The following is a 23,098-nucleotide window of genomic DNA, read 5'->3' on the forward strand; positions in this document are numbered from 1 at the left end:
TAATGTGCTACGTTATATTCCTTTAAATGTTATAGCCCAGCACTGGACTGCTCAGATGTTTCTTTCCAGTAATGAGCAGAGGAGAAGGATCACCTTTCTCAGCCTGCTGGTGATGCTCTTACTAAAGCAGCCCAGAATGCTGTTAGTGTTTGCTGCAAAAGCAGCTTGCAAGTTCATGTTCATATAGTTCACCAAGACTCCAGAGTGCTTTTGTGCAAAGCTCTTTTCCAATAGGATGGCCCTATTTCATAGCTGAAGCTAAAATCTTGAAAATAATATGAGAGGTTTCTGAATGTTAAAATAGATAATAATTAAAAAAAACAATACAAAAGTAGTGTTTTATTTACTTATTTTTATGGTTTCATATACTACAAGTCCCTTTTTTGTGCTATTTCAAATATCTGAGTTCATGATATCGTAACAGTGATTCATCTATTAGGCTGAATTCAGAAAGAATTTCTCAAGATTTAAAAACAAAATTAGGAAATCTTATCTGTGGACATAGAATAGAAAATCAGAAGTCAGACGTGTGATTTCAAAAATGCACGTAACATTTTCAGCTTTCAAGAAGTTGTGCCAGTTTTACTTGTGTTCTGATAATGAAATTTTGCAGATTCCATTACAGCCGATCTTTTACTTCACCATTTACATTTCATTGTATACACAAGGAGTATTTCTTTCTGGATAAATTGCTGCATGGCCAACATTTGTTACTGCCTTTAAAATGCAACTAACAAAATTAATGAAAAAAGTTTTTGTAGTGAGATCTGTGGTTTTCATGTAAGACTTTGAAGAAATGCTTTGTCCTTATATCAATATATAATTTATTTTTTGAGGTAACAACTTTGAATCACAAGTATTTCCGTACACACCTAGAAGATAGTCTTTCATTGGGACGATCACTTGTAATTGAAGATATAGGTGAAGAGTTGGATCCAGTCCTTGATAATATATTAGAAAAGAATTTCATGAAATCTGGAACTTCTTTTAAGGTTAGTAATTGAATGAAAGACCTGGAATAAGTAGTTAGTTTTGCGATGAATGATATTTTGCCCATTTATTCCAAACCTCTACTGCATCAGGTAAACTTTGTATTCAGTAGGGCAGTGTGAAGAATCAAACTGAACTAATAAAAAACAGGAGGCAGAACCTCAGCTGAGTAGTAAGTTGATGAGTCTAAAATTTAACTACTGAAGTTATTTCTGAAGTTTACAAACCAGAACCAATTATGTTTATTCTTTTGAATGCTTACAATACTTTCTATTGATTTTCAAGCAATTTCATTTTACACCCTTTAATAGAACTATCTAGGTTTGAAAATATATTTCTGTTTCTAGTGTGGAATGCTGATGGTAGCAATCATGGAATCTTTAGTCTGTAATAGAACTATATTCTGAAGCAACATGCCAAAAGTTTTATTAATAATATTAAGTATACTCCCAACCTTGAAAAATCATGCAGGTTTCTGACCTTTAATAGATGAAGAAATGACTTGCAAATTCTTAAAGCATCCCCTCTTCGAATACTCTGAACTTAAATGATTGTAAATGCTGCATATTGTTGCATGCATTTTTTTTTTCAAATTATCTTAATTAACTGTCTGGAATCTGACAGAGATTACAAAAAAGATTGTTGATGATAGTGGAAACCAAATGATTGCTATTTTTGTGGCAATCCCACAGTGGAAGTAATCCCTATATTTATCTGAAACGTAATACTACTTTTACAGTATACCTCTACTGTTACATTTAGTCATTATTTTCGTGACGAATTTGAATTGTGAAATAAAGTTCCTCTCTTTGGTATTTCAAATATTCATTTACTTATTTATTGCTTGTCCATATCATTGATGTGAATAAAGTTCATTTTCCTCTGCTTAACATTATCATATACTTACTCCACAGGTGAAAGTTGGTGATAAAGAAGTAGATGTAATGAGTTCCTTTAGACTATACATTACCACAAAGCTACCGAATCCTGCTTTCACACCTGAAATTAATGCAAAAACATCAATTATTGATTTTACCGTTACAATGAAAGGACTTGAGAATCAGTTACTGAGAAGAGTAATTCTTACTGAAAAAAAGGTAACCTAACAGTGCACATAAACCATAGTGATGCTTAATTTTGATTTAACTGTTTTAGTATATATATATAAAAAAATGTTCAAGTGGAAAAAAAAAGTCATCCATTTTCTAAATTTTTTATGGAGATTCAGTACGGAAATTTTAAAATTACAATAATATACACCAGTGATTTTCTACAGATGGCTGTCAATATGAAGAAAAATAAGCAGAAGCATTTGGCATTCATAAGATACTTCCAACTGAATAAAAATGCTTAAAAAAAAAAAAAAAGATGCTACAGTAACATATTTTAGATAGCAGAAAAGATAAAATACACATTCCATGAACTTGAAAAGTCAGCACCTGAATTTCAAGTATGATTCATAGCTACAGTACATAGTGTCATGCCATTTCCTTGTCTTTTAATAACAGGAACTAGAGGCAGAACGAATTAAACTCATGGAAGATGTAACTTTTAATAAGAGGAAGATGAAAGAACTAGAGGACAATCTTCTGTACAAACTAAGTGCAACTAGAGGTTCTGTATCAAAGAGTACAATAACTAGGATTTTAAAGGGCAGATTAGGCTGCTGCACGTTACAGCCTTTCCATACAGAAATTGGTTTATCTATTTAAAGTATAATACGTGAACATACAATGGTAGAGATTTGAAGTATGTGATTTACCAGATATGAGAAATTTGGTATGATAGCAAGCCATTATATAGCTATTCCAGACACTAAATATTTTAAACACCTACACAAGTTTTGTGAAATAAACCAAATTCTTCATAGCTTTCTGCCCCTCAGATGAGGTAAAGTATCTGATCATGGGCAAATCCTTAATCCACTGAAAATGCAGAGTTAAATGGGCTAGTTTAAATAGTATTGAAAGTCTTTTGCATTATATTAGGAGCCTGCACATGATCTTTTTTTTGGGGGGGGGAGGGGGACGGGGGGATAAAAATAAAAAGATGGTGACTTCCAGCAGATTGATTAAAAAGTACTTGAGATGGATGAATACTATTTTGTGTGTGATCATTGTCTTTAGGACCCTAAGTCTCTTTGACTTTGAATGTGACAATCAACAGACTAACAAAAATTGTATAACTCTGTATGAACATCGTATGTTATGTGCCTGGAAGAGGTGACATGTCTAGTAAATGATGCAAAACTCTTGGTGCACATACATTCAACTTGACATAAGTTGAATGCATTTGTTTTGCTTATTGAGTATAAAAATAAGTTTTAGTCTTATGTACACTGTTTGGTCTCCATTTTAAAATGCTTTCTGTAGTTCAGTAAATCATTTACATTAGGTATAAATAATTGTAACTTAGTCTTTTGATTTTTACATATATGAAGGTTTAAAAATGTTATAAAAATGCCCTAAACATCCAATATTTGGCTTTTTAGGTTCACTAGTAGATGATGAATCCTTGATTGGTGTTCTGCAAACAACTAAACAAACAGCTGCTGAAGTAGCTGAAAAGTTGTCTGTGGCAGCAGAAACTGAAGTGAAGATTAACTCTGCTCAGGAAGAATATCGACCTGCTGCTACACGTGGAAGCATTCTTTATTTTCTTATAACAGAAATGAGCATGGTCAATAATATGTATCAAACTTCACTGGCTCAGTTCTTAAAGTTATTTGATCAATCTATGGCCAAGTAGGAAGTCAGATTTTTCTAATATTCAAATGTTTGTCTTTCTGATGTGTTTCTTTCCAAGATGTTATTAACATGCTTTTCTTGTGTTTTGTTTTCATGATTCAGATCTGAGAAGTCTCCTTTACCCCATAAAAGAATCTCAAATATTATTGAGTATGTTACCTACGAAATTTATTTGTACTCTGTTAGAGGCTTGTATGAAAACCACAAATTTCTCTTTACCCTCCTCCTGACGTTAAAAATTGATCTTGAGAGAGGACGTGTGAAAACTAGAGAGTTCCATGCACTCATTAGAGGTAAGTTTAAAAATTTGCGTTATATATAGAGGTAATTTCAACCTTTTAAACTTTTATACCATTTCAATGTATGTTTTTGTGGTTTTTTTTTGGCTGCATGGTTTCTGCCAATAGTTCTGTGGGAGCTGGCTCTGTCTTATCCCTGTTGTGGTCCAGTGAATTTAAAAGCGGTTTCACATCTCAGTTCTGTCTCTGCATTTTATCCAGGCTGTGTTCTTTCCTGAGAACAAGGTGATAGTTCTGGTTCTCTGGTTTAATTATTGGTTATTTTTGTATTACATTTGCATGTTTATTTTTATAAATTAGATGACTTCTTTTTCTTTTGCTGCTCTCATTTCAAGGAGCTGAATAAAGCTATCTTCTAAGGTGCCATAACATCTCTACACGTGGTCTGGGAGGTGCTACAGCCTTCTATGGGTTTCGGCTTAAGCTTTTTCTGACTCTTGCCAATCAACTAACAATCATTTTTACAGAACCTAACATGCTTCTGTGGCCCAACTGGCCAGGTCTACCTCTGTACCCTGAATTTATGACTCTGCTGAAAAATGTGACCACAATTACTTATGCAGAGGTCCATATGAAACCTGCTTGAATCTTACAATGACCAAATGAATTTTGCAAACATCTAATGTCAAAGTGGTGACCATGCTTTTGGAACATCATTAGCTGCCTTTAATGAATAAAATGGGTAGGAGAAAAAAAGATTACATTCACATACTATTTTGCTTTCCTGTTTGTCATAGTGGCTTTATCTTTTGAGAAAGGAATCCAGCTACCATTTTACCATTGATGTCAGGCAGGGTATGCTTTGAAATGCTTTCAAACTGAACTGTCTGCATTAGACAAGGAACCTTATTTCTTGGCTTCCTAGCTCATGGATTTTTGTTTTGCTGGAAGAAGATATACCTTGAGCATCTAAAGCAGAAAGTGGATGCTTATCACTTTGTTATTGATGATAATCTATAATAAAATACAGGAATACTTTTAACAATTTTTTTGTCTAAAATGTAAGAATGCAGTTTCCCACCTATGTTTATGACAGCTGATTTGATAATGAGAAATTCTTCTAGTGCACAAAATGCCACCATAAAAAAGTAATAACAGATTTTATTTCTATTATTTCCAATGATTATTTCTATAATTATTCGTATGCTCTTGAATCAGATGGAAAGTGGGCAGATGCCTTGCCAAATTGTCCTGGATGCTTAGGTATCTTCTGCAATGAATGTATTGTTCAAGTTTTTCTTCCTTGGATGAGCAGTTTGTTGGTGCAAAATGAATGCCATGTTACCAAATGTCATCAGGCAGCTGAAGAAAGCTTTCTCCCTTTTTTATTTTTCAAAAAAATCCCTCTACCTCATTTTTTTTTTCCAGGAGGAGAGCTTTCATGGCTTATCATCAGCCATATTATCAGGGGATGTCTCAGTGAAAAATCATTTCTATTTGAAATTGAAAGGTCCCTAGAACACATTATTCCACTGGTCTCAGGAGATTAGCAACTCTAAATCTTTCCTCCTGCTGAAGTACATAAATTGAATTCCATTCTGCTCTACTGTATTCCATTAAAGCCAAACACTAGGACTTTCCTGAACACTTTAGTGCTATAGCTTGAAGGTATCCTGAAGTCAGCAAAACATAGAAAACAGGTCCCAAAATTGAGGGAAAATAGCCTGTATTCAAAATGTTTATAAATACATGTGTATATATGTATATGTATATGTATATATATACTTGCTCTGTTTTTCTGCCATGAGAATGGCATAGATTATCTATGGAAATTGTAGAAAGAAACAAAATCTAAAATATAAAAGAAAATCTGAGTTCGTTGAAAACTTTATAGGTGTTCTGACACTGCAGTCTGCTACGTTCTTTTCCATTAAAAAGTGGACTAATGCAAATGAAGATTGATCTTTTCTAGCATAAAGTCTATTTTACTAAGAAGCTCCATAGATATAAAAGAGTGCATTACAGAACTGCAAAACATCTTTGGTTTTGACTTAAATAAAAACCAGAAATATTGCCAAGTATCTACTTTGTGGAAAACTAATGATTACATCTTATAAGTAAGAAAAGGCTATTTGTCTAAAGTGATTGTGGTAGTCACAGAATTCAATAATTTGCCCCCCCCCCCCCCCCCCCCCCCCCCCCAAAAAAAAATCCAGTTGAACTACTGTATTAAATTTGTGAAAGATATGATTCTGGAAAAATATATCATATTGTAATAATGCTAATGCTAATAATGGATTACAGATTTGTGTAAAAAATTTTAGTTATCTTCTATTTGATTTCCATTATTTCAGTTTGCAGAGATTATGAAGCTCTGGGTTCCATGTGTGGATCCCAGCATCATTTCAAGCCATATATCCTAATGCCAAGGACATGAGTAAAAGGATGCTTGAAGGAAACTTTAACAAGTACTTACTGGAAAAGCAAAAAAGACATTATTTTCACCCCAGATTTCATGAAACAGACTTTTCTCTGAGGTTACTGAAGCTTGTCATCCCTAGGGAAAAGGGAAGGAAAAAGAGTTCAGTAGTAGGAAAAGTTCATAATAAAAGATCATGAAGGAGCTTAGCACTTTTGTATGACAGAAATAATTTGGATTTTTATGTAGAAACTTCACATTCTTGAAGAAGAGTTTGCCCTTTAATCAACCCTGTTTCCTTATGTAAACATTCAAATCATATATGATCTAATTCTATTTCTTGATTATATCTAAATGTCTCCATATGTGGATGAAAGGCTTGCATAATTTTTTTTCTAGATGCTGGAACTTTTCACTTATCCCTATGTATGGCTAAATGAAAGCTAATAAAAGGAAATATGTTTCTAGGCATTGCACAATTAATAACATAACAAACCACTAACCATAAGACCTTAGCAGGATTTAGGAAAAGATTAAGTATGTATATTAACAGCAAGAATATCAAGCATTACAATGAGAAACACATTGTTGACATTTTTGGAATTCATATTCTTCATTGAATATGCCTGCATCTAAAATTAAGGTTTAAATGAAAACTTTCCCCAAAACAAAAACTTCCCTAAAATCTGTTTAATGGCCACTCGTTGGAACTTGCACTTTCATTTGATGGTAATTGTTCCTGTTGACATAATATTGCCCAGATTTTGCAAAGTAATTCTTCCATTTCAACTTAGGGAATATAGAAATAACTAGGAAAATACCTAATCTTTCTGAATCTTCTGTTTATTTATCTGTCTTTTAAAAGTAGAGTTACTCTTTCCTGAAAATCATCACTAATAATATAAATAAAATTCTTGCATCCTGGAAGCCTGCAGGAAAACCTCTCAAAGACTCGAATCTTTCTCTGTAAAGTCTATAATGTAAGCAAAAAGAGACTTCATGCAAATCAGAAAGTATTTGTTGCATTATAACATTTGAAGCACCATAAAGTTTCTTATAAATTTGTCAGAACTTCAAGCTTTGTTTTTTTTTGTTTTTTTTTTTTTTTGTTTTAGCTGTATGAAAAATGCTATGAATAATATAATTCCAATAATTTCTTAAATTAAAAAAAATGTGTTTTTTTTGTTTTGTTTTTGTAAAGAATTAATGTTCTAATCTCCTTTCACTCCAGTGGTAGGATTGTCTTCTGTTCTTTTTCTTCTTGCCTTTATGATACATTTTCTCTATATTCCATTCATGGAGAATTTGGGGATGAAATGGATGCAGAGTCAAAAAGTGTTAAATCTTCTTCATAATTTATGGAATAATTAAAAACAGTTTGTAAAAGTATGAATATTTGAATTGAAAAGGGATCAACATATATATTTATGTATGTATATTTTATAAGCATGTATGTATAATTTGAAAGTATTAAAATAATCAAAGCTAGCATAGGCTAATCAAAAATAGCATAGGCTATGTTATACACACACATGTGCTCACGTACACATCGCTGCTTAAAAATAATAGTTATTATTCCAAGATGCTTTTTTAGTCTGTTTGTAGCAAACTGGTGAAATTCATTATACCACTGACTTAAATGAATAAAATAGTCTTAGACCTGAGACCCCTGAAATAACAACGTCCAGTTTTCCTGAAAGGTAGCATTAATTAATTTGCAGAGGACTGGAGAAGATGCAGCTACAAGATGAAGAAAATGATAACTATAATACAAAACTAATTTGGAGTCTTTCTTTTAGTCTTTTTAAAGTCAGGTTTCAATCTTATCCCAAGGGTATTACTTAGTCTTCTCTCCACGTGCATATCAGAGGATGTAAAATGTGTATGATCTACTGGCTATCTGGCTTAACATCTACTATTTAAGGTGATATATGCTCAATATTTAAAATGATCTGTACACGAGTGCAAGTAGTACCCCAGTGAAAGTGACATGGTCCAGAAAACATAATTTAAAAAGCAATACCAAAAATATCTTGATCTTTGGACTGTGATGTATATTTCATCTAAATGTTTTTATCTGCAGGAGGTGCAGCACTGGATTTAAAGGCTTGCCCACCCAAACCATTTCGCTGGATTCTTGACATGATGTGGCTAAACCTAGTGGAATTAAGCAAACTTCCACAGTTTGCAGAAATTTTGAATCAGGTGATATTTATTAATTATGTTAATAGGCAGTTTCCTAATCATAATCGTGCTCCCATATTTCACATTGGGAGTGCACATGAGAGATGTAGTTAAAAACAAAGAAAAAAGAGTATAAAATAATAAAGGCGTAGAAATGAACAGTTAGGCAAAGTCCTCCATTCCTAGATATCTAGTTTAATTTAATATAGACATATTCCTCTTCAAACATTTAGATGACCCTGTTGCTTTTCACACTGTTACTACCTCCAGCTGTGGTTGAGGGAGAGATGACATAAAGAGATAAGTAATAAAACCTTAGTAATTTTACTGAGTCAACTGAAGTCCCTTTTGTCCAGTAATCTATCTTTGGTTGTGGCCTTCAGTAGATGCTTTGAGAAGGTATCTCCTCTGAATACTGTCCTAGCATGTGCTCAGGTTGGTGTCAATGTATATAGAACTGTTGTTTCTTTTTGTTTTCTCAGACTTGGATTGCAGTTCTAAAAGGGACATTTGTGTTGTTTCTTAATCTGAGATTATAGGAGATACATGGTTGGAAGAGGTTCCTGTATGTTAATTTCTCACTCCTTTCCCAGTCTATTCTTGATTTAGGTTGTTCTGAAATTTCTTCCATGTCAGTTAACCAGCCAGAGCTACATAGTTTATAACAGGCATATGGTGCTGTATTTCAGAACAGATGGCATCAGTGTGTTCCTCATTTTCATTCCAGTAATCTGAGAATATTGCAGCTGACTCTCCCCACTCAACTGCATAGTAATTTTCATAATGTTGCGTCCAACATTATCCCTTGTTCTGTTAGGTCATATGTTCTAAGAGGTGCCTAAATAGCGGTCATATTTGTGGTCAGATTTACTCTTTCTTAAGTCAAAAGCTTTCTAGAGCTTGTTATTATTAATCTGTGATTCTTTGACTGTCTAGACTATACTGGGACAGAAAGCTTTTTCTCTTAGTACTTGGCGACTAGAAGAAATAAATCAGTCATGGTATGTTTCTTTTGTAGTATAGAATCCTCCTGCTAATTACTGATTTTTAAGTAGCTGCACCTTAATACTAAAACTTCTAATTGTAACATCTTAATAGCAATTCACATGGTGTATGTCATAAATTTTACAGTCTGTTAATGTTACTTGTAGTATATTCTAATATAATAACAGAATCTCATTAAAATATACATTTCCAAGGGGATTTTACTACAGCTGAAATATATTTGTGTGCATTAACATAATGAATTTAGATAACCAGTAATGAAAAAGGATGGAAAAATTGGTTTGATAAAGATGCTCCAGAGGAAGAAATTATACCTGATGGATATAATGATTCACTTGATACCTGTCGCAAGCTTTTACTCATCAGGTGAGTATCTTCAGAAATTTGGGAAATTACATACATTATTGCACCATGTATCTCAGTCTATATGTATGCAATTATTATATTAGCATAACTTCAATTAATTTCTGGGTGACATTAAATATAATTTAATTCACTCACATGTTATATTATTCAATTTACTTACTTCAGAGCTGTTCTCTGAAGAATCTAAAAAAAACTTTTTCTGGAAAACAGTCTTCTGACTTTCATAGAATCATAGAATCGTATAATAGTTTAGGTTTAAAGGAACCTTAAAGACCACCAAATTCCAATGCCCCTTCCATGGGCAGGGACACCTCCCACTAGACCAGGCTGGTCAAAGCCCCATCCAACCCGGCCTTGAACACTTCCAGGGGTGGGAAGCTTCTCTGGGCAGTCTGTCACTCATGACCCTCAGAGTAAAGAACTTCTTCCATAAGGCCTAATCTAAACCTACCCTATTTTAGTTTAAAGTCACTACTCCTTGTCCTACCACCATACTCCCTGACAAACAGTCCTTCCCCAGCTTTCCTGAAGGCCCCCTTCCGGTACTTGGAAGGCTGGTAAAAGGAATCCCCGGAGCCTTTTCTTCTCCAGGTTGAACAACCCTAACTCTCTCAGCCTGTCTTCATAGGAGAGGCGCTCTAGCCCCTTTATCATCTTTGTGGCCCCCCTCTGGACTCATTCTAATACTTCCATGTCCTTCTTGACTTTGCTTTTATGTCATGACAAAAGGAAACTGGAAATCACATTGCAGCCTTCTCCAAAAAGCCAGAAAAAGTAGAATCATCCAGATAGTTTTCAAAATGATTTTTTCTCACTTCTTTTTAAATGAACTATTTTAAATAACTTAAGTAATTAAAAATATTTTAAAAACTAGAAAGAGAATTGTAAAAATGCAAAACAGGTATTCAGAAGTCCCATGTATAAAACATGGCATAGATGATTTTATTGCGTCAGCTAGGATACTTGTGGCAGGGCTTGGGATAGAATGGATTTCCCCAAATAAGCATTTAGCTGCCTTATACGTGAGATCATGCTTTCCTTTCTCATATCTTTCTGCATTCATTGTATAGGTTCCAAATTCTGCAACAAATAAGTCAGAGACTCTACTGAAAATATCATTAATTAGGCATGACTTGTCTTTGGAGTGGATTCAACCTGTTCAGTAAAAGACCCGATTCTGATGGAAGAAGTGCTACATGCTATAAGCCCTGAAGAGGGAGGGGGAGTCTATAAATAATAAGCCTATAAATTGAAATTTTGCATATCTTTTGGTCCAAAAGAAGGTTTTTGTTTGTTTTCTATGGGAGCAATAGACTCATCCCAAACATAAAGGCAATCCAGTGCAAGAGCTGTGTGCCCTAAAAGACTAACAGACCCAATGAAACATCTCTAGGATTATATCGAAGGGTCAATCTATCTAACATTTCCTTACCTGTGTTTAAAATGAAGAATGCCCCACTCTGAGTACCCAGAACAGAAAATTCCAGTGCAAATAGTTTACTTATGGCAAAATTCTAAGAACCTGGAAAGTATTGGACAGTAATAAATAGAGTGAAGACTACCAGCTCTGTCTGTTATTATATTTGTAAAGACAAACATACAGACATAAATATGAATGTGTGTATATATGTATGATACAAAGGAAAAAGGTCTTTGATTAAAATGGAATTTATAATTTAAGTCTGGTCTTCGCAATGGGAAGTGTCACTAAATTTGTGTCTTGGTATACATTTTTATTTGTAGGTCTTGGTGTCCAGACCGAACTCTTTCTCAAGCCAGGAAGTATATTGCAGATTCCTTGCATGAGAAATATACAGAACCAGTTATTCTGAATTTAAAAAAAACTTGGGAGGAAAGTGACCAACGAACACCTCTCATCTGTTTCTTGTCTACGGGATCTGATCCAACTATTCAGATTGATTCCTTGGCTAGGAAGCTTAAATTGGGTAGGAAAATAATTATTCATTGTCTTGAGTTGTTTAACATACAGAAGACTAACATAAGTAACTTCAGATTTATTTTTTTTCTGAAAAGTATTTTTTAAACTCTTTTGTAACATTATTGTTCCTGAACAGTTGTCTTAGAGATAAAACAATATTTTACATGAAAGATGTTATGCTGAGGACTATTCTATATGCAGTTGAACAGTAATGTTTTCAGTTCTTTTTTGAGTTATTATCTAAGTGATGACATTTTTTAGTCTGTAGCTACAGGACAATATTTTTATTAACTCTGACATGGTGACAATATTGTTGTCTTGTTTAAAATGTTAATATTATTAATAACATTAACAATAAATATTAATGTGTTTAAATTATACATTAATATAGGTTTAATATAATAAATATCAATAAACATTAAGTTCAGGTAAAGAAATTATCAGCTATCTGCTTACAAGATTGCTTTGTAAAAAAAAAACACACACAAGATCTGCATTTGTATATTCTGGACTTTATATCTACATTATATGAAAATATGGAAACTTGAAAATTGTGCATACAAACTGAGTTGGATGTAAATACATTAATTCCTGATAAAAGTCACATTAAGATGTTCACAATTCAATTTTACAATTATGAATTTTGTTCATTTACATGGCTTCATTACCTACACTTAAAGAAAAATCTGGGTTCTTATTTCAAACTAAGCTGTGTCTTACTTTATTAAAATTTGGCTTAAATTCCCTTTGACAATAACAGTAGTCACAGACTTTCACTTCTGCAAACATTATAGATGTATATTTAAATGTTATTTGACAAAGTTTCAATGCTAAAAAAATATAATACGTAGCATAATGTTTTAAAAAAAGGATTTGACTTTAATAAGTATATTTTTTATAAATATGTACTTAATTGTGCTGAATTTATATTGCTTTTTTGACTGCATTGGAATTCTTACTTATTTATCAAGAATGTATGTTCATTACTCATTATCAAACGTTGCAGAATGTAGGACCATCTCTATGGGTCAGGGACAAGAAGTTCATGCGCGCAAGATCATACAGATGTCAATGCAACAGGTGGGAAAAACTAATGCAAGATAAATTGATTTTCGGTTTTAGCATTCTTTTAAAGCTTTTCTTGCATGTAATCTTTAGTATTTTGCATTTTCACCCTACTATGAGGCATATATCAGGGTAAACAAGTCTCTTTGAGAGCCTGAGCCTGAAAATATTCCACTGTGGGATACACATGTGACAGTGGAGTCCAAGTGAATACCTTTGCCAGCAGTATTGTTGAGCAGCATTTCAGAAGTCGCACATTCCCTTCTTATCACTACATGGTTATCCAAGACTAAAAGGATGTAGTGTTCTAATTCTGTCCTGCAAAGTTTTTCAGAACCCACTTTTTTACTGGAGTTCCTTTTTTTTTTTTTTTTTTTTCCCCACTTCCCTATGTTAGCTACCAAGAAGTTGCATAGGTTATACTAAATAAAATGGTGAGTGTAAACACAGCTTAAGGCTGTAGATACAGAAGTCTGTGCTGGCTCCTCACATTTTTCTCACATATGTGCTATACAGATCCTCTTGCTCCCCTGCAATTGTTCCTCAGCAATTGATTTTGTTTCTTTGTTTCTTTAATTGTCTATTCTTGTGGTTCTGAATCTCAAGGATATCAGAATGTATTTCAAGGATATTCTTATCCGACATGTTGTAGTGTTGTTTTTTTTGTTGTTGTTGTTCTTGATTTTGCTTGTTTGTTTGTTTCTTTCTTTTATGGCATATGATATTCCCAACAGTAAAAACATGAGAAGTGTAAGCAGCAGCTCTGGAAAGATGGTAATTGAAAGCTCAGATACAAAATGAAAGTTACAGTGCAAAAGCAGCACTGTCCAGTCAGCTGAACACTTCAAAGAGTTGTGGACAATGTTCTAGATGAAGACATACATACAGCCATAGTTGCCTGTAAGCTCAAAATATCAGGAATTCTGAAGGACTAGAATATCTTTACTAGTTGAAAACAGAAGACTGGAAGAACTAGATTGATACATGAAACAGTTTTTGTATGACCATAAGCAACCATTAGTCCTTACTAAATCAGGAGTACAGCACCACTTCTAATATTCACCTAAAGAACCCTGAAGTGACTTTTGTTCAGTAAAAGCTTTAATTGGTGCCATATTACCTATCCATTATCCAATATATGCTTTCATACCTACAGTGAGAGTGTTCATGAAAAGTTAGATAAAAAGTTCAAGATGGATCCGTTATGAGATTTAAAACTTACCTCCTCACAATATATGACATCCGTAAGATTCCTTGGCTCTCTGTCCCAACCCATTAGAGTTCTGGAACAGTTCATTTGTCACTTTATTCTTTAATCACAATTAGACGAGGAAATGCAAACACATTCTTTAGACTTCTGCAGATTTCTGTCCTCTTCATCTTTTAGAATGAAGTGCTTCAGAGCCTTTCTGGGACTGTCTTTCATGCAGGGAAAAAAAAAAGTCAGGTAGTATTAATTCAGGGAATTCCAATTACTGTTGTCTGTGAGATGCCTTCATTTGAGGGGCAAAAAAAGAAAATCTGTTGCCAGATTATGTTTATTCATGTGAATATTGTGCTTCATTTGAGTTTCTCTAATATAGACATACATAATACTTTTATATGCCCCTTACTGTATACTTTCTAGACATTACTGTGTAATCCAATGTTCTCTAGCTAATGTGGTCTTTGTTAGGAAAATTGTCTATATTGTATCCCAATAAAATCTCAAGTCCTACCAAATGTTGTAACAGCTGATGTGGAAAGCAACAGTATTGTAGATGTACACCACTTTGGAATAAGAGAAAAAAGGAATATCTTCATAGCAGGTAGCATTTTTTATGGTGTGAAAACTCACATATGCATCTTTCATATTTCTCTGTGTCTGTATGTCTGTAATGGTCGTCATCAACATCTAGCTCATTGGAATGGTGAAAACTGGGGCACCACTGCCTTTCTTTGCTTGTGGTTGAAAACACAAGGATACTTGCAACAGTACTCCAGTAGGACTACTAGTAACAATTTCTGACCCAAATGCCTTAGTGGTGCACACATTTCACATAAGTAGGAATATATGAACATAAAAATCAATTTTGAAATGAAAAAAAATAAACAGAATTTCTGAACATGGAGACAAATATCTGTGTTGGTTTTGTTTTGGGTTTTGTCTTTGTTTTTCTCTGCTTCTGACCAAGCATATATAATATGATTAAGCCTGCTTTGCTGTGAACTGAGCCTGATTCATTTGGAAATTAGACAAATTGATTAAAGATCTTCCTTAAAAAAAGGTGGATACATATCAAAGAAGAAAAAAACCCTCTATTCCTCTATTTACTCTTAAAAAAATAATATTCATTAGTTCTCCATAAATATTTCAATTAGATTCAGTAACAAAATGTTATTTATTTGTTTCTAAATGGGTTAAACCAAAATTGCCAATATGAAGTTACAAGCTGTAATGAAATCCACACATCACTGTTTAGAACTGATTAAATAATGCCAATTTTAATATCAAGCTTCTGATTCACTAGGCTTCTAAAGTGATGCTAGAAAAGCTGATTGAATTTAAATTCATGAGCAGACGTGCTGAGAGATAATAATCAAAATAGAGCTTTGATGCAACTGAGAACTGAATAAGATCAAAACTAATATGCAAGAGGTTGAATTTCATAAAAATGTATTCATTACAGATAAACTTATTACAGTTGAAAAGTCTGGGAGTCTTGTTACAACCTCTCTACCTTAACTACAGATTATGTTATTAACAAGTTGTGTTTTTTTTGTTTTGTTTTATTTTGTTTTTAATAAGGATGTATTTCTTAGATTTCATCTGTTAATTTTTCACTCATATTCTTTTGGATCTGTTTCTTTTGGATTGTTAATCACAGTTTGTTGTTGTTTTTTGTTTGGTTTTGTTTTGTTTTGTTTTCTAGAAGATGATAGGAATTACTACTTTTTGCCACTAGGTAGCACTGATACTTTTCTTAGAACATTTGCTCTGGTTATGCTATTTTCATTGTGATTTTATAGGATGTGAAAATAACTTTTACGCTAACTTTTCAATTAATTAATTTATTGGCTTTAACTGTGCCAATATCAAATCAAATCGTGATACATATCTAGGAACCGACCAAAAGTCATACAACTAAAAAATTATATGCAAGACCAAATTTGATTCTAATACAGCTATTTGTTTTGAATGTTATAAATAAATTGTTATAAATTTTATATGGTAATTGTCGATATTGTTATTTAGGGAGGTTGGGTGTTACTTCAGAATTGTCATCTTGGATTGGATTTCATGAATGAACTACTGGAGACACTTCTTACTGCTGAGATACAGAATGAGACATTTCGAGTTTGGATAACTACTGAACCACATCCTAAATTCCCAATTACACTGCTACAGGTTTGTTCAAATGTTTAGTTCAAGTACCTCATGTCATTGAATTTATTCAGGGTAAGCATGTAAATGAAAAAGAAAGAAACTGTGAGTGGGGTGGGGGCATGAATAAACAAGCTTACTTTACAATACAAATGACACCAAACAGGAATGTTATTTACCAGTAACTGGAAGTTTTTCTCAATTAAAGATGTATTGTGTATGTGTGAATTTACACTAATTCTGTACACACACATTTTTAAGGCTTTAACTGTATCCTTTTTTTGCCCAGCTAGGTGCCTTGTGCACAGGGTAATGCCTACAGCTACTTTTAGTCTCATATTTCCCTGGCTGAAACAAAGGATAAAGAGAACAGAACACATACAGACAGCGCATCTCAAAGACAATCAGCTGACAATAAATGACCTGTTTTTCTTTAGCTAAATTATAAATGGTTGTTCTGTATATCTTAAGGAGATATCAGTCAGTACCAGGAAAATTGCCTAAACTCTTACAAAGTGCATTTAAGTTACTTATGATTTTTCCTAGCACTCTCACAGCAGATCATAATGCTAGTTAATATCTAGTATAATAGCCGTGTACTGACACTTCTGTGTTCACAGGCACCTTTCCTCTTAAAAACAGTGGGAGTCTTCTTAGTGGTTCCCATTCTCTCTAATTAAAAACAGATACTGTGGTTGATATCTAGGATATGAAGGGAAACATTAGCCTAGATGTGTATGATTTAAGGCAGTGTGAAAAGGGAAAGGAAAAATTCCTTTCTGGAATGAATCTAGGAGATGACCTGATCAAGAAATGTATGTCATCATGGGAAAACACTGTGTATGGAAGGTAGCTCTCAATAAAAAAGGAAATCCTTCTAAGTCTTCAAGTTTGAGAAGTGGTATACAAACATGCAGTTTGCTAAATGTCACAATAGAGATCTGAGACGGCTGCTAGATGAATCTTCACTGCATTTATTTCAAATGTTTCATTTGTGATATCTCAGTCTATAGTGACACATTACCTGTTAATATTTTAACATATTCAGGGGTACCAGAAAATGAGTAACTGACAAACCAAAGCTCATCTTTCTCAGAAGAAAGGGGAAAATCGTTTGCTTTATTATTATTATTATTTTAATTTAAGCTATGTTCATACGTAATTGAACAAGATATCCTTTGAAATGTGTAAACACTGGTTAGTAAGTGTTCTCATTCAATCCAAAATTCTAGTGTTCACATGCAGATAGGTCCTTGCAAAAGCTCATGTCTCTGAGACAGCTTGCCTGGGCTCTGCAGCCCAGAAATATGACTCTGTGAGATGGAAGTTGAAAAGTCATCCCTTAAAAATAATTTAATTTATTTACCACAAATATGGAGATAGTAAAACTGCCAGGAGAAGTACGGATTCATGAGTATATTCCTTTAAGATCCTCTCAGAGATAGAAATAGTTCACAAACATGCTTGCATTCAAACCTAGGGCAGCCTGGCATTGACTATCCTTTCAAGTGAATGCTGCAATGTTATGCAGGCTAGTCAGACAAGTACTTACTGTTGGAGCAGAAAAATGCTTATTTTTTGAGTTCCTCCAGCATTTGAAAGTGTCTCATAGAATAGAAATCTGATTATGGTAAGGCCAGTCTGTGTCTGAACTAATAGATTTAAGTATGTCCATGACCATTACCCAGTACTAGAATGCAATAGTCCATAGGAGTACATAGTTAGAACATTCTCTGAAATGAAAACCTGTGGTAACTAGCACTCTTTTAAAGAATTTTCAGGCATGGTTTGACGATTAAAATTTTCTAGAAACTATCCCTATTACGAAGTTTGCATGAAGTTTCATGCAAAAAGGGGCTGTAGCCAAAAGAACTTTGGCAGTGTTCTACCACAAATGTGGATTTCATGCCTGCTGACTAGAGTGCCCAGAAACATTCTTGGGCAATCCTAATTTACTGCTGCAGACATAGCCACAGAGTCCAGAGTGAACACAAAGATCTGAACTGAGGAGAGGTAAGATTTCTTTGTATTTATAGTGAGGTCTTGGGAACAGAAATATAACAAAGTTATCATCCCTTCTGCATAGTTCTCTTCCATCATTCAGTCATTGAATTGGAGATAGAGATATGACAACCATATGATGCTTTTTGAAAAGCATGGAAAGTGCTTCCATGTTGTTGATCAAAAATCTTAGAACCATGGACGTCTGTCAGTGATGACTCTGAATGACATAAACAGAAAGTCCATGTTCAAAATCTTAAAGTATATCACAGGGTTTTGAGGACTAATGTAATGTGTACTCCTTTTATGTGGTAAAACTGTCAAATTTGTATCTACAATGATTCAACTATTTCTATTGTATCTTTTACTTATAACTAATAGCTGTGACATTTTTGTATGTTGCTGTTTTTGTTTCAGGAAATAAATCCAATTCCTTTATTTTTTTAATTTTTTTTTACATAACAGATTGCTCTGAAGTTCACAAATGAACCTCCTCAAGGTGTACGTGCCGGTTTAAAAAGAACATTTTCTGGAATTAATCAGGATCTGTTAGATGTTAGCAATTTGCCTATGTGGAAACCTTTACTTTATACTGTAGCTTTTCTGCACTCTACTGTTCAGGTATTTCTTATAATGTTTGCAAATAAAGGCGTGATTTAGGGATTCACTTTAACAACGTTTCTCTATGGAAAATGTGCGTTCTGATATTTATTGTAGCAGCATGTTGCAGGGCTAGACCTTTAATTTCTATCATCTGTATTTTGAGATAATTTATTCTCTTAATTGTCTTTTAAATTTTATATAATTTTCATACTATGGGCATTTAGAATAAAGATTTTTCTCATCTAATTTTAGCTATCCAAAAGTTAGTCATCTAAGTGAATAAACTCCCTCTGTAGGTAATAGAAATAGATAAGCACCCCAAAGCAGCAAATCAGCTTATCTGCCTTGGTGGCTGTCTATAAAAATGTGAATAATTTTCTGGAGATATATCACTTTTTTCAGTCCATTGATTTTAAAGGCAGTTCATAGGCCTAGCTTAGGGTAGCTCTCTACCTTCTAGATGCCTAAAATTAAATAAAATTCTATTGTTTACTGTCTTGGTTTTATCTTATTTTTTTGTGACATTTTCTACACTAATATGAATGTGAGCACAATGGTGTGCATATTTTGTATATTAAAGATATATAACTTTTGAGATCACAATAAATACCAAATGTTTGAGCACTCTGAATATACCTTATTTTAAGCAAAGATCTCAAAATAGATTTAAACAGTATTTAATCCTAAGATTCTATTTAGCTGCTTGTATTTTCAGTGCAGCAAAGACTGAAAGAGAATGGCTTTTTGTAAGAGGATTCCTATTAAGATACAATATTTTGCATTATTTTCTTCTTTCTACCTTTTATAAACACCGAGAAAGTTGTTCTGTGTACCATCTCCTAATTATAGTGTTCTTGTGGAAGGAGAAGACCTAAGTTTATTCAATCATCAATACTTTCAAAAAATATTATAGCCATTCTTCTGCTCTGAAAATTTATTTCGGATTGTTAATCAGTAAGTAATATATACATTGCCCTGACTTTAAACTGACCAGTTCCTAATATCCTTTGGTGACAAGATTGCTATGATAAATAGAGCTTAAGAAGTAATTCAGAGAATTTGGCAGAAAATCTTTATACCTTTCTGCAGGATATTATTGGTTAAAGCTGTCTCATTTGCTTATAAATAATACTTGATTTAGGAAAAATAAAGGGTCTTTTTTATTTCTTTCCCATTCTAGTTCTTTTTCAAATATTGTAACTAAATGCTATTTAACAATAGCAATGACTGTAAGTCATTGTTGACCTGGTTATTTAAAATCTAATAAATATGCTATCACTCTAGTTAATTTTAGAATATTAGTATTACTCTGTTTATTCATTTAATAAATGTCAGCACTATTCATCAATTTAATCCTTAACTTCATGGAGTAGTTTTTTCTACATTCTGAAAAAATTCATTGAGTGAGGTAACTTGAGTGAGTAAAATAAAGTGACAAATCTAGTAGCATTGGTTGTTTAAAATGTCTTTGAACTGCAGATTACATTCACATTCTTTTATAGTCAACTTTTTCTGTTGCTACTAGCATTACAATTTTAAATTCAAATATGTACATAATGAAAAATGCAGTGGTGGCAGCTTTAGTAAAGTAAATAAAGTTTTGAATTTTGAAAGACATATTAAAACTATACAGTGAACCAATGAAAACAAAAAGGGCAACCTAGAAACCTTTGAATAGCTGAGCATTAATACATGAATTTGAACACTATCATTAGTAGAAAGTATATGTAGGAAAAAAAATGAAAGACAGTAGAGAAGATAGAATTGTTGAATGGGCTGAAAATGCAGAGATTCAGTATTTTCTTTAGTTAATTACTTAGTATAAAAATCTTAGTATAAAAATTACTTAGTATAAAAAACCCACATAGACATGAGACATTTCAGACCTATGACTTATACATTGATTAGTAAAGGTAATTTACATTGAAAGTAAATAATTATTCTGTTGTTTTTTCTATAAATTTTTAGTGCCAAGGTGTAACTCAATATCATGTTCTTTATTACTGATAGCTGTTTCCTAGGCTCTTTCTTCAGTTCAATTTTTATTACAATTGAACTTTAATAGTGAAACTAAATGATACATTGTTTCATAAACATATTTGTTTTTAAATATATTCCTAAGGAACGACGAAAGTTTGGGCCTTTGGGTTGGAACATTCCCTATGAATTTAACTCAGCAGACTTTACAGCCAGCGTTCAGTTTATACAAAATCACCTAGATGAATGTGACATCAAGAAGGTGAATACTACACTTTGCATAAATCTTATTTAATTGCTTTATACAGCCTCTGTAATTATTTTTCTTCCTGTTTCTGTTCATCTCTATTCTTTCAGCACAGCTAGGAATGATCAAAATTTCTTTTTTTTTTTTGTATCATCCATGTTAAAAAAAAAGTAATAGTTAAGAACTTCAGAATCTGATCTTGTGTTTTCAGTACTGTATCCAAAATGACAGTAAGTCCATACAAGATCTGTTTTGGAAAGGGAGCTGAAATATTCACAGTTTTTAACAAAGCCACTCAAACTTCTCTGTGGCTGCCAATTGAGCTTCTACTGTTTCACAGGAATAATGTAGAAGAATAGCCATTTCTTGCAAAGTAGCACTTTGATGATAAAGTAACATGAGAAACTGCTGGGAGGGTGTGCATGTATGGAAAGGAGGAACAGAGAAGAAGAAAAGCAGTAGCAGCTGAGAGTGATTTCACATCACACAAGAAATAGTGAGATATATTTCCTGTAGCAGGATCAAGCCCAACTCTAGTTTAAAATTTCAGAGCTGAACTCAGGAAATACATTAGAAATCAAGGATTATTTCTTCTTCCAAATATAATCTTTTCATCTTATATTTTAGAGCCCGATGAACTCCAGATGATATCTAAATTACAGATGATATCCAAATCCCTACTACTTACATGTTGTAACTACAGTCTTTTATTTACTTTACTTGCATCCAGGGAATATCATGGAACACAGTACGCTACATGATTGGAGAAGTGCAATATGGAGGCCGAGTCACAGATGACTTTGATAAGCGTCTTCTTAATTGCTTTGCAAGGGTGAGAGACCTTGAAAATACAGCTATTTGTCATTTTTATTGGTAGTTGCAATACAGAAATCAGAAGACCGTCTTTCTGCTGAATACGCACTTCTTCACCAGCCTATAAGATCCTTCAGAGTAAAATGAATTTTTCAAAACATCATTCATTGCCAATGAAGTTCTTCCCCTTGATTTCTCTTTAGTATGTAGCAGAAATTATTAAAAAGACATAACTGGAACTCAGAAGACATAATGTGATTTACTCACGTATTCAAGTAAAGATGGATGTAGTAGCTAAAGCAAGAACACTTAATTCTCCAAAACTGAGATTAAAAACTCTAAATGATAAAGTAATTTTGTGCTTTTTTCTCTGGATTTTGTGCAGGTGTGGTTTAACGAAAAGATGTTTGACAGCACTTTCTGTTTTTACACTGGATATAAAATTCCAGTGTGCAAAACCCTGGGCCAGTATTTTGAATACATCCAGTCACTCCCTGCCATGGATAGCCCAAAGGTCTTTGGTCTGCATCCTAATGCGGATATTACGTAAGTAGTTCTCAATACATTGAAACCGATGACTCTTTATTTTAGTATTTGGAAAAAAATCCCTCTGAAATATGTAAGTATATTTTTCATAGCAAATATACGATTCATGGGAGTTTCATTGTTGAGATGGAACAATTTATGTGCATGCACATGTTTAAGAATGCAGTATCTTCAGCTACATTTTATATGTTCTTTTAAAGTAGTCGTGCTTATTACTTACTCATGGTTTTAGTGGTACGTGTTTTTGTTTTTAAATATGAAAGCATTATAAAACATTTATAATGCCTCATCATTCTTACATTCAGAAGCAGAAATTATATCCTCTGAGAAGAAAACTGACAGTAGGGTTTCTTCTATTTTTCTGATTTATAGTATTATAATTGCATTCACAGTTTATGTTGAAATGTGCAGTATCTGGCTTGTGTAGTCTTATGATACTATCTCCAAAGCTAAGATACTTTAGAGTTCACATGTTCTACCCTGTGGAATAATCCTTGGTTTCATTTCTTATATAATCATGTATGACAAAGTAATTAGAGGAGATGGGTGTCAGATGAGGGTTGAAAAGTAAAACTGGCATGTAAAATTATGCT

General features: G+C 33.2%; 1 protein-coding gene across 1 annotated transcript in view; it reads left to right on the forward strand.

Annotated features, from left to right (window-relative positions):
- DNAH8 (dynein axonemal heavy chain 8) overlaps positions 1-23,098 on the forward strand; it is a 132,252-nt gene that overhangs the window by 102,944 nt on the left and 6,210 nt on the right. Inside the window, exons 71-84 of the mRNA XM_035558510.2 lie at positions 837-992; positions 1,905-2,087; positions 2,499-2,604; positions 3,482-3,734; positions 3,840-4,030; positions 8,479-8,600; positions 9,832-9,950; positions 11,694-11,896; positions 12,896-12,969; positions 16,190-16,342; positions 18,785-18,940; positions 21,045-21,161; positions 21,877-21,978; positions 22,345-22,505. Coding sequence (XP_035414403.1) covers positions 837-992; positions 1,905-2,087; positions 2,499-2,604; positions 3,482-3,734; positions 3,840-4,030; positions 8,479-8,600; positions 9,832-9,950; positions 11,694-11,896; positions 12,896-12,969; positions 16,190-16,342; positions 18,785-18,940; positions 21,045-21,161; positions 21,877-21,978; positions 22,345-22,505 — 2,096 coding nt within the window. The remainder of the gene's footprint in view (positions 1-836; positions 993-1,904; positions 2,088-2,498; positions 2,605-3,481; positions 3,735-3,839; positions 4,031-8,478; positions 8,601-9,831; positions 9,951-11,693; positions 11,897-12,895; positions 12,970-16,189; positions 16,343-18,784; positions 18,941-21,044; positions 21,162-21,876; positions 21,979-22,344; positions 22,506-23,098) is intronic.

The sequence above is a fragment of the Cygnus atratus genome, chromosome 3 (genome assembly GCF_013377495.2).
Source record: "Cygnus atratus isolate AKBS03 ecotype Queensland, Australia chromosome 3, CAtr_DNAZoo_HiC_assembly, whole genome shotgun sequence".
Taxonomy (NCBI): Eukaryota; Metazoa; Chordata; class Aves; order Anseriformes; family Anatidae; genus Cygnus; species Cygnus atratus.